At 39.1% G+C, this 18,677-nt stretch overlaps 1 protein-coding gene across 1 annotated transcript; it reads left to right on the forward strand.

The window, feature by feature from the left end:
- Window positions 1–247: 247 nt before the first annotated feature.
- cdh10a (cadherin 10, type 2a (T2-cadherin)) lies at window positions 248–18,333 on the forward strand. The gene is made up of 12 exons (XM_079452673.1): window positions 248–352; window positions 4,890–5,252; window positions 7,110–7,404; window positions 9,732–9,851; window positions 10,617–10,784; window positions 11,414–11,601; window positions 11,682–11,935; window positions 12,618–12,754; window positions 13,207–13,328; window positions 13,428–13,536; window positions 13,712–13,963; window positions 16,377–18,333. Exons 2-12 carry the CDS (start codon window positions 5,031–5,033, stop codon window positions 16,865–16,867), a joined length of 2,358 nt encoding a protein of 785 aa, XP_079308799.1. The 5' UTR covers window positions 248–352; window positions 4,890–5,030; the 3' UTR covers window positions 16,868–18,333.
- Window positions 18,334–18,677: the final 344 nt, after the last annotated feature.

Raw genomic sequence — 18,677 nt, forward strand, 5'->3', positions numbered from 1 at the left:
CAACATTGGTCTCTCGCTTGACTCCCCCCCCCCCCACCGCAAGTCAACTCCATCCCCAATCACAATCTTATGAATGGCAACCAATCAGAGCATGCTCCCCTCTGCAAACTGCATCCTTTTCCAGCAGAGCAAGAAAGAAAGGATGTAGAGAGAGAGAGAGAGGGGTTTATGTGTGAGAGAGTGAGTGATAGAGGGAGGGAGAGAGAGAGAGAGAGAGGCAGCTGGAGACTCACACACAACTGTAGTCAGTCTTGAAATCTGAGCGCTGCCAAGAGGCAAGCACAGAAGCCAGCATCGTATTTCCATGAGGATGACATGCTCCGAGAAGAGCAAAGGGGACCGTTTTGTTAAGGTAAGAGCCTTGAGTTATGCTACGTTTGAGCTTCAAATTTGAATTACATGAAAAGAATGGTTATTCAGTAACTAGTTGTTAGTTCTTGTGACAATTAATGAGGTGTTGGAAACTAAAATCTAAACTGTGTTTTCAGGGTAATAACCTCAACATGTGTCGCATTTTTATGGCCTTTTCCATTTGTCGTAATACAACAGACGTGCTACATAATAACAAATGCCATCTGCTCTTTGATTTGTGCTCTGCACTGGTGATGGAGCATTGCCTTTTTGTTATGTGGGTGCAGGTGAGCAAGCCTTGGATGGTCACAAGCTCAGGAAGTATAAAGCTTATACGAAACAGAAAATGTAAAAAATACACTGTAAATGTAAAAGAATATCGAAAAATAAAGCATTATAAAATACAAAATAGTAAAAGCATAGTGTTTAGTTAAACCCACAGCACCTTTTGAGGCTCTGATATAGCTAGTATTGTGTTTGTACTTGTGTTTGTATACTGTTGGATTGTACAAAAAATATATTTTTATGCATGTGTGTGTGTGTGTGTTGCATAATGGTTCAGGCATCATTTTAGCTTGCAATTATTATATTAAGAAAATCATCCATTTCTGGTTAAAGTTTACCCCCCAAAAAGGAGTTGCGACTGCAGCTGAACTTTCAAACATCCTCCTCTGTTTTATCTGATTGATCGCATCATAGCTTTTTACAGGAAGGCGTGTACACGTGTCGGGAGATCTGTGCATGTTTGATCCTCGACAAAGACGCATCAAAGCCCGACGAACGGGAATGGCTTTCATGTGTCACTGTGGCTGTTTGGCATCCTTAACCCAGGGTTTAACTAAAGCAGTACAGATTCGGAGAGTACACTGACCAAAGCCGCAACACTAAACCTGCCTAAGCGGCTATCTAAAGTGTTCTTGTAGGGAAGGATAGCCGTTCTCCACCACTTGGGTACAAACGCAACATTTAAATTCAAGACTGTAGACAAATCAATGTGAGCATAGCGCAAAACTGCTAATAAGAATTCATTCTGGTGTATGTATTTAATATAACCTTTCAAACAACTAACAGCCCCGTCAAACGATATCTACGTAAAGCTTTGATTCATTAGTATCATAGACTTCAGATGGTTTGGCAACCCATCAGATTTTTAAGCTCTGTGCTTCTGAGCCACCGAGCTCGACTCAAGCCATTGTATGGCGTCAGTGATTTATACATCCAACGTGAACACATAATGGCATGACTGTTTCACACAAATTAAAGCGCACACTTCCTCTGAGCCAGTGTCACATGTATAATTGGCTTTCAACGCAGAGATAAATCATGAGATAAAGCCCCACATGCTTCCACTCTCAACTCTCCCTCTCTGCGTGTCTCTCGCTATCATTTTCTCTCTTTTATCTTCCCTGCTTTCTGCCTCACGATGAGGTGGTCCTATACGAGGCAATTTGCCTCATTATGAGGCCAAAGATACAATCAATTTATTTCTTTTGTGACAGGCAATAATATTTATGTACTAACCTGAGGCAAAAGCAAACCATTTTAACAGGTGGATGATTGAAAACAGCTAAACTAGTAATTGCAAGACATTAACTTCCAACGAGGGAGCATCAGTCTGAATCCCAAACGGAGTTATACGCCACGGCACTGTTAACAGCGTACGTATGTATCGAGCAACCCTCCCCACCTCACTGCCCTTCTCTGACAACACGCATCATTTTTAAAATCAGACAGGACCCCCATCAGCTCCTACCCAAACTCGCTCTTGAATTCATTAGATCCTCACTGCCACACGAAATCAGAGAAAGTGTTCTGTCTAATAACTCTGGGTGTAAATGATTGCCTTGAGTCTGCGAACCTAGAATCAAAGCAGGTCCTCCAGGCAGGCAATCAACATGGTGCATATCTGATCTGTACCAAAGTTTCAAAACAAAGAAGACAGGGCATTAATATTGCAAGAGAGAGGCCAGCTGCGAGAGCCGTCCAGGATGGAGTGATGGAGAGATCCATCCTTGAAGGAGAGCGCTGAAAAAGGTCTTGGGCTCCACCAAGTGGTAACTGTTGCATCTGGGGCTTATTTCTTACACACAGATGAGCTTAAACAGAGATGCTCATTTAGTTTTCCGTGCATGTGTTATACATACGGAAAGGACACTAATGGGTATATTTGCATTACATTTGCATAGAATGGTAGAAGGTGGAGGAAAAGCAGGTATTATCTACCATTAAGGATTCCTGATTCGACGCCGCAATGACTTGGATACAAGGACTAAGCGTACTTGACTGGAAGCTGAGGACTTTAATAGTAATTCTCTAATTAATAGGTGATATACGGAATGTCCCGTGAGCGTATCTAATGCCCATCTATTTCTCCTTGGCCATATCGCTGACCACTTTTAACTTAAAATTCATGAGGTGTCAAAGGCTGCTTGTTATTCAGCGAGCATCTAGGATTAATATTCTAATAAGGCTCATGGAAAGAGTTTATATTATAACTGCGGCATTTAATCACAATAATAATCAAAGTGGATTACATGTTACAAAACAGGAATGGTTTTATTCAAGCCCAGGGCAAGGAGGGGAATTAACAAGGAAGTAAACAGCACTTTATTAAACCAAATTGAACAGTCAAATCGATATTTACACAGCAATGTTGTATGGTAAATACAACATGCAAATACATGCAAAAATTGGCAGAGCTTAAAGGGATAGTTCACTCAAACATGAACATTCTGTCATCATTTTCTCACCCTCATGTCATTTCAAAACTGTATGACTTTCTTTCTTTTGCAGAACATAAAAAGAAGATATTCTGAATAATGTTATTAAAGGGAGAGTTCACCCAAAAATGAATATCCTGTCATCATTTACTCAGCATCAGATTGTTCCGGACCTTTATACAAGTATTTGTTCTGCTAAACACAAAGGAATATATTTGTAAGTATGTCAGTAACCGAGCAGATCTCATCCCCCATTGACTCCCATTGTATTTATTTTCCCTACTATTTGGCAGTAAATGGGGGACGAGATCTGCACGCTTACTGTCATTTTTACAAATATCTTCCTTTGTGTTTAGCAGAACAAATACATGTATAAAGGTTTGGAACAATCTGAGGGTGAGTAAATTATGAAGTTATTTTAATTTTTGGGTGAACTAACACTTGAACATTCTTCAAAATATTCTAAACAACGGCGTTACCCATTCACTTCTATTGTCTGGACACAAAACCAATGCACGTGAATGGGTACCGCCGTTATTCTTCAAATATGTTTTGTGAAAGTCATACAGGTTTGAAAAGAAACTACGGTGAGTTAAAGATGACACGATTTTCATTTTTGGGTGAACTATCCCTTTAACCAAGTTCTATGGTGCATTCAAGGTAAACATATTTTCGATTTGTGTTTGGACCCATGACCTTGGCATTGCTGGAGCTACGCTCTGCCAGGCAAGCTTCATTCAATGATCAGGAAAAACGCATTTGAAACTAATCATGTCTGGTTTACAAATTACAAAGAAATTATTCTACAAATATATTATGTCCATCTATCGTCTACAAACCCACAGGCAGACATAATGCTATGAATATACCAAGATGTGAGTGGTCATAAAGATAGTTGGTTATTACAACGTAGCATCTCATTCCACAAATCCGACAGCTAAATACGCTCACCAGAGCTGTGTTAAACGATATGTTTGTGTGCGGTCCGGTAAATTAACGGCAAGGTTGATATCTTTTCAGAAAGGCACTGAAACATATTGAGACATTCAGATCAAGCATTTAAGGGTAAATTTCTCTTAAAGAGCCAAAAAGGAGGTGAATAGTGTTTCACTTAGTCCAAGTTAATTGAATGTATCGCACATCGGCTGTCATGGTTAAACACTCAGCCTGAAAGCTAAGGCATCAACACAGCGGCAAGCCGCTCTGCCAACGGCAATCACTATTTGCGGCAGTGCGCGCAAGAGCTTTTACATAGTGTGACCAGCATCTGAATCAAACCCGAGACATTCAGTGATATATAATCAAGCTCTGCTATTGATCCCTTTATATATGTTGCTTTTTATGTTGTCAAATGTAGTTGCAACAGCCATACAATGGTACTCTCGGGAAATCGATTTGTACGCGGAACATATTAAGATGACAAGAGAACAGAAGATAGCATTGGAAAAAGAGATCAATTCGATAATAAGGGTTGTCTCGTGACTTCATTCACTTGCAGACTTTGTTTTCGGTGCTTATCAGTTCGTGTTGATGAAATGTTATCTGGATCGATTCATAACGAAGACCTTAACTCACCCAAGAGCCAAATTCTGTTCTGAACGTAACCCTGATCTAGTATGTAATGTTTACTGACGTAGTCATTTGAGTTATATGCAGGCATTTGCTCGAGGCTCCATTTTTGTTAAGTGAATAAACTGAGGGGCCCGCGGGACATGCTTACAAAGGCTTACAGCGTTGAAAACGGGTGTTGCATCTTGACAAGGGCCGCAATGACCTCCACCAACACTGTAACTTTTTTGATTTAATTATTTTTTATAGGGAATCAAAGGAGGATCAAAGCCAGTTCAACAATGTCAGGGTTGCTGATGTTGCCATCTACATTGCTTTCGATTCAGCGCTGCCCCTCTTCTTAGTTTATTCGTACGGACTTGCGGTCGTCTCGACGATCGATTGGCTACGATGATAATGAATCACTTCCTCTGGCTGCTCCCACTGATCTTTCCCCACCTGAGCTCTCCAGTCATATTGCTAGAGAGGAGTGATGGAAATCTCCTTCACAACTGGAATCATCTGATGGAAGAAGATAAAACGGTGCTGCACAGATTCAGGAGGGATTGGATGTGGAGGCAATTCTTCCTGTCGGAGGAATACACAGGAAGCAACTCTCAGTATGTCGGCAAGGTGAGAGACTGTGATAACTTGCATTGCACTGTAGCTCCAAAATGATCTACCTTGTCTTACAAAACAGTGCTCAGAGAAGATGCGAGAAATGGAAATTGCATCATTTTTGTATTCCGCTTTCATTTTCCTGAGCTTTATGCGGTTTGACACTGTATTTGAACACGGCGCTGTGTGGCAGGACCTTGGAAAAACTCGATGCCATCATCAAAGCAAATAAAGTAGCGCAAATATGAATTACACAGTCGCTGAGGCATGAATATTCACAAGACAGAGAGCGAACGAGAGTGGACGAGAATAGTGCTGAGACAGAATACTTGAGCAGAGTTTAGTCTTTACCGCTCTCATTTTCAGGATAAAGAGGCTCGCCGGAGACCTGACAGGAATCAACAATTATGGGCTATTTCACTCACTCTTTTTCATTCCCCCCATTGACTTTCCACCCATCTGCAGTGGCTCTGTGAAGGAAGGGACTGCAATTCATCAGACTGCAGTTCACCGGCATGCTATATTTATGCCACATTAAACATGAAAGAAGAGCCCATACTGACATTCAACAGAGCAGTCCCTATTATTAAAGCACTGATTGTTCTGCTTATGTACAGAAGTAGAAAAACGCAGAACGCCACAATCAGTTTTACCCTAAATAATGCATCTTTTAACATTTAAGACATTTTTGGAAACTCAATAGCAAACCACGGCACATTAAACAAGCCCGAATGTGTAAAATCTTTGTGCGTTTGCATAACTTGGTGACGGCTTCATTACACTTTATATAAGATCTAAATGACAAAAAGATTCTATTTACCAATCTCCTTGTCTGCCTGCATCACAAAGCTCCAGCGCCTTTCATTTGACCTTCCTGTCAGTCAGCGTGGATGGCAAAAAGGCTAGTTTGTTGCGAGATCCTACTGAGCAGTCAGCCGGTGGATTTTGCCCTCTGGCTCTTTCTAAAAACAGCCTTTTAGAGCTCAGGATAAACGCATTACATGCCTCTGTGACTCTAATGACTTCATGACCTGATGTTGGACCTACATCTGCACTCATAAACTCATAAAACACCTGCTCGGTAGATTTGTTATTTAATTCATTTGTGCCTATTAGAACAGGCCTAAATGTATCCCGTCGGTCAGGCATCAGAAAGGGACAGTGGGATGGCATTTGGCCAAATAAACACATTTTTGGCCAAATAAACTAACCAGCAACGGCCCAGCACATGACCAGCACAAACCAGCATCAAGACATACCAAACAAGCATGTGCTGTTTTTTCAACCGGGTAGTTACTATCAATTTGTGTATTATTAGTAATATTTTTACATTATTTCTTATTGTGGCTCTGGTAACTAAAGAGGAAAATTATGAGAACAGTGAGTGCAAAGATTAAAAATTCAGATACTACTGTCCCTATTAAAATGTTTAAAATTGCGCATTGGTCATTGTGGTCATGTTCTGCAAGCCTGAATATTTTCTCAGAAACGCCACTAGCAATGATGTAAAAAAGCTAGCTCTGTGGTTAAAAGGACTAAAAGCTTCATTAGTATTTAATGGAATACGTTCTGAAGACTTGTACGAATCTGGCTTTTATGAGTTTCTATTGTCCCCAGAGAGCTTTCACTCCAAGAGCTTCTTCTTAAAGGTTGCTAACCATGATTGGAAATATAACTGCGTGCTTGCTCAAAGTCCACGAGTGAATAAAACATGGCAGCACATCGGATTACCATTTTACAGCTATAGGAAGGACGACTCTAACGTTTGATTAAAGCTCAGGTGCGCATTACCGTATGTGCCAAATGTTAAATTTGCGTTTTACAACGCGTTTAAACTTGGGTTAAGCTGCAGTCTGCTTTTTGCCAAAACAGCTTCGCTCGGACAAAGACAGTGGTGATGGAACCGCCAGATACGTTCTCTCTGGGGAAGGTGCGGGCACGGTTTTCCGTATCGATGAGAAGTCTGGGGATTTACATGCCACTCAGAGACTGGACAGAGAGGAAAAGGCCTCTTACACACTGCAGGCTCAAGCTTTCAACAAGATTACTGGCCTCCCTCTGGAGCCTGCCACCGAATTCATTGTCAAGATACATGACATCAATGACAATGAGCCCAAATTTACCCAGGCTGTCTACAGTGCCAGTGTACCTGAAATGTCAGACGTCGGTGAGTGAATGAAAATTACTTTTTCTCCCGTTGTTGCTATTTGAAGTTCATTTATGTGTCATGCGAGGATACTGCAAAGAGGTGTGATATTTCTGTCACTGCAGTATTTTGAGGTAAAGGATGGCTCTGTGTTACTGGTTTTCAATTCAAGTTTTTTCTTTATACTTGGTCTCATGTGGTAATAGAAAAGGGTGTTCCATTTTGTGATTACAAAATAAGAGTCAGTCACGTTCGCCGCTTGTCGTATATCATCCTTTATGCGTGATTTCACAAATAGCTGATGTCATTACTAGTATTTTTTAGCCCCTGCATCATGCTATTGTCCCACCCGGGGCATTTTACAGATCTGAATTGGCAATGGGAAAAATCGGCAAAATGACTTGTTCTTCAGCGAGAGAGCTTGTAGTATAGCCTATGTGAACCCATTCCATGATCCTACTAATAAATAGCAACCATATTACTTAAACATTGTTTTTTATGAATAGTCACACCATTTCTTAAATAATAAGTGAGTGAAGCATTATTTACATTGCACCTTTTGAAACGATTTACAAGGCGCTTCACAGGCTGTCATATGCAAATATTAAACAGATATAGATGCCCACAAGGCATCGTCTCCCCCAAGCCCTGATGTAGCTCCTGATGGAGGAGATTCTATTTGTTCATCTTATCACATTTTCTATTTACATCTAATTCCCATTCCCACATCATCTATCAGCACTGTCTCACACAATCAGTGGCTCTGTTCTAGCGGTGACATGCCACCATACATATTCACAGTACATGAATATTCAGGGACTTCACGCTGCTTCTCAGTAATATCATAATAACCTCTGGTTGTCCTGTTTCCAATCAAGTCAGTCCTCAAGCAGTGCAGCAGTCTGTTTGGTATCAGCTCCCCAAAGAAAATCTAATGATGCTCTTCCTTCCTTCATACAGGCTCCCGTGTACCAATCCAATATAAGAGAACGTACAACTTATTTATGAAATTATTGCCCTCAATCAAGGAGCGAGTCCTATTACAAGGCGTCATTATGGTTACCTTCTGACACATAACCCTAGGCCAAAAGCAATTTCATCTGTGTTTATTCATTTAAGGAACGGAGGTAAATCTGAGTTAGAGGCACTACAGTCTTTGAACCATATAATGAATGCTAATAATGCAGTTCTAAAAACAAAACAACAACACAACTATTTGTTTCCTTTTTAAAACTGAACCCATGATAATAAATGTAAAGATGGCACGCGGCTAGGAAATGTAACTGTCATGGTATTATGAATAGCAGGAGACACCGTTTAATTACATTTACTCCTTACTTAGACAGAAAATGTATTTTATAGATCCACCTTTCTACCTAGAGCTCTTTTCTCAAAGGATGCTTTTTGCTGGAGATTTGTTTCATTTATGATTTGGATATTGACTTTACTCATTTATGCTAAAAATAACACATGGAATCAAATGGGACAATGCAAAACATTTCAAAACAAATCAAAACCAAAATATTGTTAATATTAGTAATGCACGATAAATTATCGGCCATATCGGTATCAGTCGACAAATGGTGATATTTAATGTTATCGGTATCAGCTGATAATGTAATTTAGGCAGATATATTGTAGCCGATAAATCATATATCATTTCCTCTGGAATCGATGGAATTCATGGTTGTTGATGTGGGTACAGTATGTAGATTCAGTATTTATGAATGTGTAAATTACAGGAACAAAAGCATATTGTTTGAATCAGACTGCTGTATGAATGCTTTCTGTCTTGAGACCTGTTAGACTTGTGGCTATCATTAATTTTCTGGGTTGCTCTGGATCTATAATTTGTTCATTAAATAAAAAAATATACCCGAAAGGTTTGAAGGTTTGAAGAACTGTAGGCTTGGTGCATAACTTTCAGGGGAAAAAAGAGAACTAATGGTTACTTTGTTTTCTGCTGTCGATGTTTTCAAATAAAAGCAGTTGTCCACTTTTTGCCTTTTGTTTCAGTCTTAGGGATCAAAGACCAATATATCAGTTACCGGCTTCCAATGTTAAAGAATTATTGGTTATCGAGGGAAATGTACATATCGGTGCATCCCTAGTTAAATAGTTTTTAATATAAAAAAATATAAGGGATAACCTGATTTGTTAGCACATAAATTTTAAACTGTACAAAAGCTACTGTAACATCAATGGACTAACACTCTCAGTTTGATTTAGATTCTAGGTTTAATTTGAGATTTTAATTGTATTTTTTTATGCTCACCACTTCAATTGATCTCACTTCGGTTTAAAAGAAACGACTAAGAGAATAAAAAGACTTGTTTGGGATTTTGCAGGTACTTTTGTGATCGAAGTGAACGCCACCGATGCAGATGATGCCACATATGGGAACAGTGCTAAACTTGTGTACAGTATCCTGCAGGGTCAACCATACTTCTCGGTGGAGCCCGAGACAGGTGAGTCTACGAAACATATGGCTAAAAATATATTCACTGCCAACACCTATTGTGATTTTTTGCTTGTGCCTTTTGATGGGTGAGGAAGGTTCGGTGTTGCTGAACACTGTGTGTCCTTTCTATATAAACCTTTGGTGGAAGTTTAGTTTGGTAAATCTAGCGATAATATAAAGAATGCAAATCCATTAACTAAAAAATTACATTAAAAATCATTTGGAGTTTTTATTTTTTTTGCACAATTGTGTTGCATGCTTTAATTCATTTTTGCAGCAACCCCAGTTGTAAGTATTCTTCTCACCCTCATGTTGTTCAGAGAAGCTGTATGACTTTCTTTCCTCTCTATAACACAAAAGCTGAGAATTAAATAAATATCCAGGTGAGTGAGTGCAATACAATGGCAATATGACACTTAAAAAAGCACCCAAGAGTGTCAGCAAAATGTATATACTGCCTGCTGAACACGTTTAATGCGCTCCAATTAATTTCAGTAAAAAACAACCTAATAATTTTAACGTAAAATTGTGCCTACATGACAACGCAGAATTGCTGCCGTCACATATATACTCTTTGAAACTTTGTTAACCAATAAACATTTGTTTCATTTACTTTCATATTGTACTGAATTGACCAAACATGATCTTCATTTGTGCATCATATATGTTATTAACCACATGAGGGTGAGAAAATGAGTACATTTCCATTTGTCGCTTCCTTTGTGTTAACCTGTGTGATCATTTCGATGATAAACTCTGTTTTCTTCTGCAGGAATTGTCAGGATAGCCCTGTCTAACATGGATCGGGAAGTGAGAAATGAGTACCAGGTGGTTATACAAGCTAAAGACATGGCAGGACAGATGGGTGGTCTGTCTGGAACCGCCATTGTCAACGTCACCTTAACGGATGTTAATGACAGCCCACCACGTTTTGCTTACAGTACGACGTCAATATTTTGCAAGTGCTGTCATTATTCATTCACGCTCATATGCTGTTCCAAACCTGCACCTTACAGAAACCCATTGAACACAAAAAATACATTAGAAAGAATTTTAGGGATTGAGAGATTATATGCACACGGAGCGATGACATCCTTCCGCTCAAAATCTTTGTCAGCTCTGTAACTCTGTAGGGATGCACATGGGATTACGATCAACAACATGAGTCTAATTATTCAAACACCTCGCCATACTTCGACAACCCTTCAGGCTATCCGTTCAAAGGTACATCAACAAATATGAAAAGGAGGAAAGTGAACTTTTGCACTTACTAGAGGCATGATCAAAGAGGCACTTAACAATGCTGACCCGTGGTGCTGTCGGGTCGCCGAAATTTGAACATTTTCTTCCTAAACACATCTTTATCACTTGGTGAAAATCCCCTTAGTGCTATGAAAGTGGAAGTGACCTAGCTGGCTGAGATTTTAGCGGAAGTACGTATTTGTTTTATAAATGAAAGTATGGAACAGCATTAAGAGTGAGTCAATAACAAGATAACTCGTAAATTTATATTGCATAAATGGTGTGAACCGTATGCCTGAAGCCAACGTAATCTCTTTTCTTTAAAAGGTTCTTACCACCTAAGCACCTATGAGTCAGCGGATATTGGGTCAACAGTGGGGCGAATCAAAGCCAATGACGGGGATGAGGGTGAGAACGCTGAAATGAAATACAGAATTATGGATGGAGATGGCAAAGAATACCTTGACATAATTACAGATGACATAACCCAAGAGGGTGTTATTGTTGTCAAAAAGGTAAAACACTGTACTGATGTTTACGATGCTCATTTGCAACATACAAATATGTACAACCACTCTTCTTGACCTTCACATAGAAACTGGACTATGAAAGCAAGCGAGTGTACACTGTAAAAGTGGAGGTGTCTAACATGCACCAGGACCCCAATTTCCTTCATCTGGGGCCGTTCTCAGACACAGCCATCGTCAAGGTCACATCCAAAGACGTGGACGAGCCACCCGTCTTCAGCAGGCCTCAGTATGTCTTTGAGGTCAATGAGGATACACCAAAAGGCACTGCAATTGGAATCATTACAGCCTGGGACCCCGACGCTACAGATTACCCAATCCTGTGAGGATTTTATCTATTCAGTACTTACAGTGTCTGGGGACGGACATGCACTAAAAGAAATGCGCCATGCTGATGGTGTTGTTTATTTGCATGCACCGTCTGTATTGTTTCAGGGACCCGATTCACTGAAGTAATTATGCAAATTAGGTAACTCTACGAGCGTGTTCAACTATTAGTGCTGAATGCAATTTGCACGCCGCAATTCCCCATCTTGTAGGCCCGCTCTGAGTTCTGGTTTGGTAGGTTGCAGCAGATTACCGCAATCTGGCATAATTTACTAGGACTGTATACCATCACTCCACCACTGCATTTGCACCTCAATTGGCTCTTTGAAATATGGTAAGTGTGCTCAACTGCTAAGTGTGTCTGGATGTATTCCTATTATGAGACTCTTCTCCATCATTTACCTAAATTCTGCTGCGTTGAGTGCTAGAAAATGTACACAAATGTTTCTTTAAACAACATTCAGTTTACGTTCCGTAATAGTTCAATGTAAATTGGGACTTTTTTAAATAAGGCACTGTAAGGCAAAAAATACACATGACATTGTGAAACAGTTCAGATAACGCCTGCCTGATAAAACTGGATTGCAGGTTTTTGTATAAAAAAGCGGTGCAACTGTTAAGTGAATTTAATATGACTATGAATGTCTCTTTTATATATTTCTCACACCCTCCTATAGATACGCAATAGATCAGCACTCGGACCCTGAGAGGCTTTACAACATTGACCCCAAGAATGGATCCATCACAATTTTGAGGTCTCTTGACAGGGAGGTGTCAAAGTGGCACAACCTGTCCATCTTGGCGAGCGAAATGAGTATGTGAATACATAATGCATGAAATACACTTTGCCCTTAAAAAAATAGATTTTTTTTTCTGAAAGGGCATTTGAAATAAATGTTACGCACACTTCTGTTACATTATTTAAAAATGGTGCTTCAAAAGCTTCTTTGATGTTCCATAAAGAATCTTTGACTTTTGGATTACCTTTCTGTTTCACAAAAGGTTCTTGGGGGCGAAAAAGTTCTTCAGATTATAAAAAAGTAAGAAAGAAATGGACCTTTACAGAACCTTGGACTGAATGGTTATTTGTGGAACCGAAAATGGTTCTTCTATGGCATCGCTGTTAAGAACCTTTTGAGCACCCTTATTTTTAAGAGTGTACCCTTAAGCACAATGGAATGAACTGCGAATTTCAAAATACGGATAAAACGCTGTAAACAAATAGAAAATAACAATCTGGCTTTATTCTTTGCATTATTCCTCTAGATAACCCTTACCAAAGAAGCCGTGTTCCTGTCTTGATAAAGGTTTTGGATGTAAATGATAATGCTCCGGAGTTTGCCATGATTTATGAGACTTTTGTGTGCGAGAATGTAAACGCTGGGCAGGTATTTATAACTACACTTTTATGTTATTATTTAGTGTTTAAAACAGTAGGTGTCATTATTTTTGTTTTAAATATTTATATGCTATGTCTACCTTTCCAGCTCCTACAGACAATCAGTGCCATTGACACGGATGAACCTCTTGTGGGTCACAAATTTGTATTCAGTCTGAGTTCCCCGAATCCAAACTTCACCATCTTTGATAATGAAGGTGAATAAATCTTTCCTTTGACGTATAAATCTTGAAGCTTATGTAAAATTCATGCACTAAATCTTTTTATTTTGTTGGCACCGGGAAGAATAGATTTATATGTTTTGTTTGACTCAGCATAAGATAATATCTTCAGCGCTTGCTGTGTGAATGTTTTCTTAACACCTACCCCCAGATAACACAGCCAGAATTCAGACCAGAAGAAGTGGATTTAACAGGCGTGAAATGAGTGTCTACAATCTGCCAGTTGTTATCTCCGACAGCGACTACCCCATCCAGAGCAGTACCAGCACGTTGACCATTCGTGTGTGTAGCTGTGACGCCACCGGCAACATGCGTTCCTGCAGCGTTGATGCATTACTGCTCTCTGCTGGCCTGAGCACTGGAGCGCTAGTGGCAATACTCATCTGCATCCTTATCCTGCTTTGTGAGTTTATGTTCACCTTATGCTTGGATGCAATAACCATTATCTCAGTGATGCCCCAGATTTGTTTTTATAACCCATGTCACATCAATTTATGAGAAAACAAAAACAAGTCTACTGGAGATCCAGCTTAAGCCCGACACACACTGTACAATTTTCATGCTTCTTAACAACCATGTTGCCTGACAGACTAGTGTACGGTGTAATCCCAGTGAGGTTTTAGATAAAAGCCACAGCACAATGTGCAACATCAACTGTCTTTTATGCAAGACTGTATGATACACATTGACATTTGGACAGAGGTGTACGGGTCACTCTCACAAAACCACTGAAACATTATGGGAATAAAGATGTTAATTCTTAAACAGCCTATAATTCAGTAACACAAAAAGTGATCATACTAAAATATATATTTTTGGTATTTTATAGCTTTTTCTGCTGAAATTATTATTACCGTAACATGTCCTGGTGTGAGTGTATTATCATTTTCAAATATTGTGAAAAAGATAACTGCATGTTCTTCTAGCTGTTCTCAAATGACCGAAAACTATGTATACAGAATATCGTTTTTTAGATCTCAGTAATGAGATACAGTTTTTTTTCTAAATTATGTTTAACTGTTAGTAAAATGTCGTTCTGGGCTGCGATATATATATATATTATGGGCTGTATATTAAACATAAAAAAGACAAAAAGGGAAAAAAGAAGGTGATAGATTGCTCTTGGACGACGTCGTGGTAAGGTGATTTTGTGATGAGGATATTGTTTTTTGTGCACTAGCAGAAAAAACGAGGCTGAGAACAAAGTGAATGGATGATTTTGTGACAAAGAACAAAAGAAACCATGAGAGGACTCCCTGTTCCTCTACTTTTATGGTACCATATCTCAATACCAGAATTACAAACAGTATGACAGATACAGATATGGTATGTTACAATACTTACAAAGCATACAAGTTCATAAGGGAGACATAAAGGGAGAAGATTATAGAGACACATACCACATACATAAACATTTGTTATGAAGTAAATTTATGTTTCATTATATTATTTGTTTCCATTAGGGGGGTAATGATATGACACGGTGCGATGCTGTATTGGTTTCACAATTACAATTGTATCGCAATATTATGAACAAAGAATAATTTTTTTTAACTTATAACAGATTCAAAATTTACAATAATCAAGGTTTGGTTTAACCGTTTGTATGTAAATTAATAAAAAAACTAATTGACCTGTCACTGAAAGATAAAACTAAAACACAAAATTAAATTTAAGAACGGAATTACGAAAGCCAAACACGAGAGAACTTCTTAAACCTGCAGGTCACAGTTGGAAGTTCAACCAATAGAATGAAGCGCAAGTGTTTAAGAAAATCATGTTTGATATCTTGAAACCAAGAGTTTATGAGAATCACCCATATAGTATCTGGAACAGAATAGGTGGTTTCAAGTCTAAGCCAGTGAACCGCCTTTTAACAACAACTAACCGGCTCTCGAAACCAGGTAAAGATTAGGGCTGTGCATTGGCAAGGGACTTGCGATATGATCCATATCACGATAGATGGGTTTTGGTCAGGGTTTTATAGTTTTTCAGCAGGGTTGTTTTGGTTGCTCTTAAGTTTGATAGCGTTAATGTCAGTTCGTGCATACTTTAGATTGCATTTTAGGAGAGGAAATAACTAATAACTTGCCGTTGTTGATCGGCAGCGGAGCGTGAGGATGGTTCACTTTCGTTTTTGATACTTTATAGTCTTGTGCCACATTCCAACCTCTGTGCCTTTCCTCTACATTGCCGCAACATAAGGCATAAGTAAATAAGCCCCTGCGCTTGCAATTATACAGGTTAAAGTGTCTAACAGTATGTTTTACATGGATATAGGCTACGTGTTTTCATTATGTTTCAGTACGGATAGGCAGCACTTGGAAAACGCGAGTGTGGACAGACAGCGTTTTAAAAACAAAAACTCTCTTTTTAAATGAAAACGTATTAATGTGGAATCGGTCTAAGAAGAGGTTTAAATAGTGGCCATGGCGTGCATGGACCTCCACAGAGGTTCACCAACTGTGGTTCACCACCCATTAGTGGGTAGCACATGTGAATAAGATGGGTCGAATGCGTGTTTCATGCACGCTCTAAACATAGGCTGCGCATCTTAACTCAAAGTGCATCCACTTGTCGGCTCTGAAAGCTAGAGCACCATGGTCACTCCTGCTTGGCTGTATGGACTGTACGGTATATGGCGTTAAACGTGATAAAAAAAATTTATCGAATAGCAGGTTAGACTATCGTGAAAAAATAAAGTTTGCTATATCTATATTTTAGCACATCCCTAGTAAAGATCATCTTGGACCAGCTGAAAACACCAACCATTTTATGTTCCGAAATATAGTTTCTGTTTACTCTTTTCTTCTCAGTGATCGTGGTCCTGTTCTCGGCTCTAAAGAAACAGAGAAGAAAGGAACCGCTGATCATGTCCAAAGAGGACGTAAGGGATAACGTTGTCAGCTATAATGACGAGGGTGGTGGTGAGGAGGACACACAAGCCTTTGACATCGGCACACTGCGCCACCCGGAGGTGATCGAGAGCAACAAGTTAAGACGTGACATCATCCCCGAAATGCTGTTTCCATATCTCAGACCTTCACCCATGAAGGAGTGTGCAAATGTCAGGGATTTCATTATTAGCAGACTGCAAGAAAATGACACAGACCCTTTTGCACCTCCCTATGACTCCCTCGCCACATATGCTTATGAGGGCAATGGATCAATTGCTGAGTCACTGAGTTCTCTGGAGTCTTCTGCGACAGAGGGAGACCATGAATATGATTACCTCTCTAACTGGGGACCGCAGTTTAAAAAGCTCGCTGACATGTACATGGGGAAGGATACGGGAGTTGCCAATTAAGATGACATTCAATGAACCTTCATTTTCTCTATATGTAAACTTGGCTGTCGTTCTGGGCTGCGAGACGTAAAGGAAACAGAAAAAAAGACAAAGGGAAAAAAGGAGGTGCATCAACTGAAATCTTTCTCCTTGTTTTCTACAACATGAGCTGAATTTCACTTTCATGGTGGATTTTTCGTGGACGGTGTCGTGGTAAGGTGATTTTGTGATGATGATATTGTTTTTTTGTTCACTAGCAGAAATAACAAGACAAGAAAAAAGAATGGATGATCTTGCGATAAACAAAAAAAAAACATGACAGGACTGCCTTCATCTTGACAGATTACACGGGACTCCCTGTTCCTCTACGTTTTGGGAACCATATCCCAAAACGAGAATTACAAACAGTAATACAGATACATATATTCAGATATAGTATGTTAAAATGCCTCAAGGCATACAAATTCATAAGGGATACAGAAAGAGAGAAGGGTTAGGCTTGTCAAGACACATACCACATTAAAATGGTTATAAAGAAAATGAATCTTAAATTATTTTTATTGTTTCCTTTAGGGGTAATGACACACTCATCTCACGATAAATGATGTGATATATGACACGATACGGTACTGGTTTCACAATTACAATTTTATCAAAGTATTGAGCCATAAAAAATGAAACTTGTAACAGATTCAAATATTTACGGAAATTGAGATTTTACAATATTCGAGGTTTAATTGAACCGTTTGTATGTAAATAAATAAAAATAAATAGATCTGGCACTGAAAAATGAAACTGAATTTTAACACAAAATAAAAGTAAAAACGGAATTATGAAAGCTAAACCCTTAGAGAGAACTTCTTAAAGTTGCAGGTCACATGCTTGCGGCTTAACCAATAGAATTAAACATGTGCAATTTATCATTACACCCCAGCATTCTTTCTTGCATTTTGTCTTTAAACATCACAGACATCATTTTTAAACTGTGGAAACAAGGTTGACGCAAACTATAAGGTTACAGTTCCTTGCACGTGGTGGAAGAAAGACTCTTTGATTTATAAGGCAAAAACGCACCACTTGTATCCCCTGTAATTGCAAGAGTCACTTTTGTCCCCCTGTAAAACAATGTCTGAATAGGGCTACAGAATGATTTCAGTTTGAAAGTGAGTGTAGATGCCCTGAAAGAATGTTTTATTGCATAAAGACGTAGCTTCTCTGCACATCTTTTGAATTGCTCTCTTGTTGAAACAATATCGCAACATTATCTTTACAGCACCGACAAGCTCATTGAGGAACAGGGCAGTGTTTTTAAATCTGGATGAAAGGTAGTTCTCCTCGACTTCATTTGCTTGTGTGAAATTTGCTTGATTTGCAGAACATGCAGATTACAAAGCTGCAGCACACAGAGCTTGTGTGAATGAATGTTAAGTCCAAGTGTTTTATATTCACATTTTTTAAGTATATATTTTAATAAAAAACATGAATGCACTGCTGCCATCTTTCTATTCTGTGCGTCATTTGTAATGCCAAGGTCATTAAAAATGTTGCCCAGATTACTGTAGGTTAAGCATATGAATGCTGATTACTCTGAACATAAAGATGACGGGCAGCGCCATCACTGTGGTTATGCTTCTGTCTTTCATCAGCTCACTTTCTACATGGGTACGTTTTGTATAACGTGACAAGTTACATCATGCGTGTACATTTGTACTCTTGGGTTCCCCAAAAAAACAGTAAATATCCAATTTATTGATCTGAGCAGCCCTAAAGTGCTCCCGAGCAGATTCAATCACTCTTAAAGTGATAGTTAAAATCCTTTTCATCATTTACT

The sequence above is a fragment of the Barbatula barbatula genome (assembly GCF_947034865.1).
Source record: "Barbatula barbatula genome assembly, chromosome: 3".
In the NCBI taxonomy this organism is placed as follows: Eukaryota; Metazoa; Chordata; class Actinopteri; order Cypriniformes; family Nemacheilidae; genus Barbatula; species Barbatula barbatula.

Excerpts from the sequence above, each read along its gene's own strand:
- cdh10a (XM_079452673.1), top strand. The coding sequence starts at position 5,031 with ATGATAATGAATCACTTCCTCTGGCTGCTCCCACTGATCTTTCCCCAC. Across the intron at positions 11,602-11,681 it reads GTGTTATTGTTGTCAAAAAG|AAACTGGACTATGAAAGCAA; the intron begins GTAAAACACTGT and ends ACCTTCACATAG. Across the intron at positions 13,329-13,427 it reads AGAATGTAAACGCTGGGCAG|CTCCTACAGACAATCAGTGC; the intron begins GTATTTATAACT and ends CTACCTTTCCAG.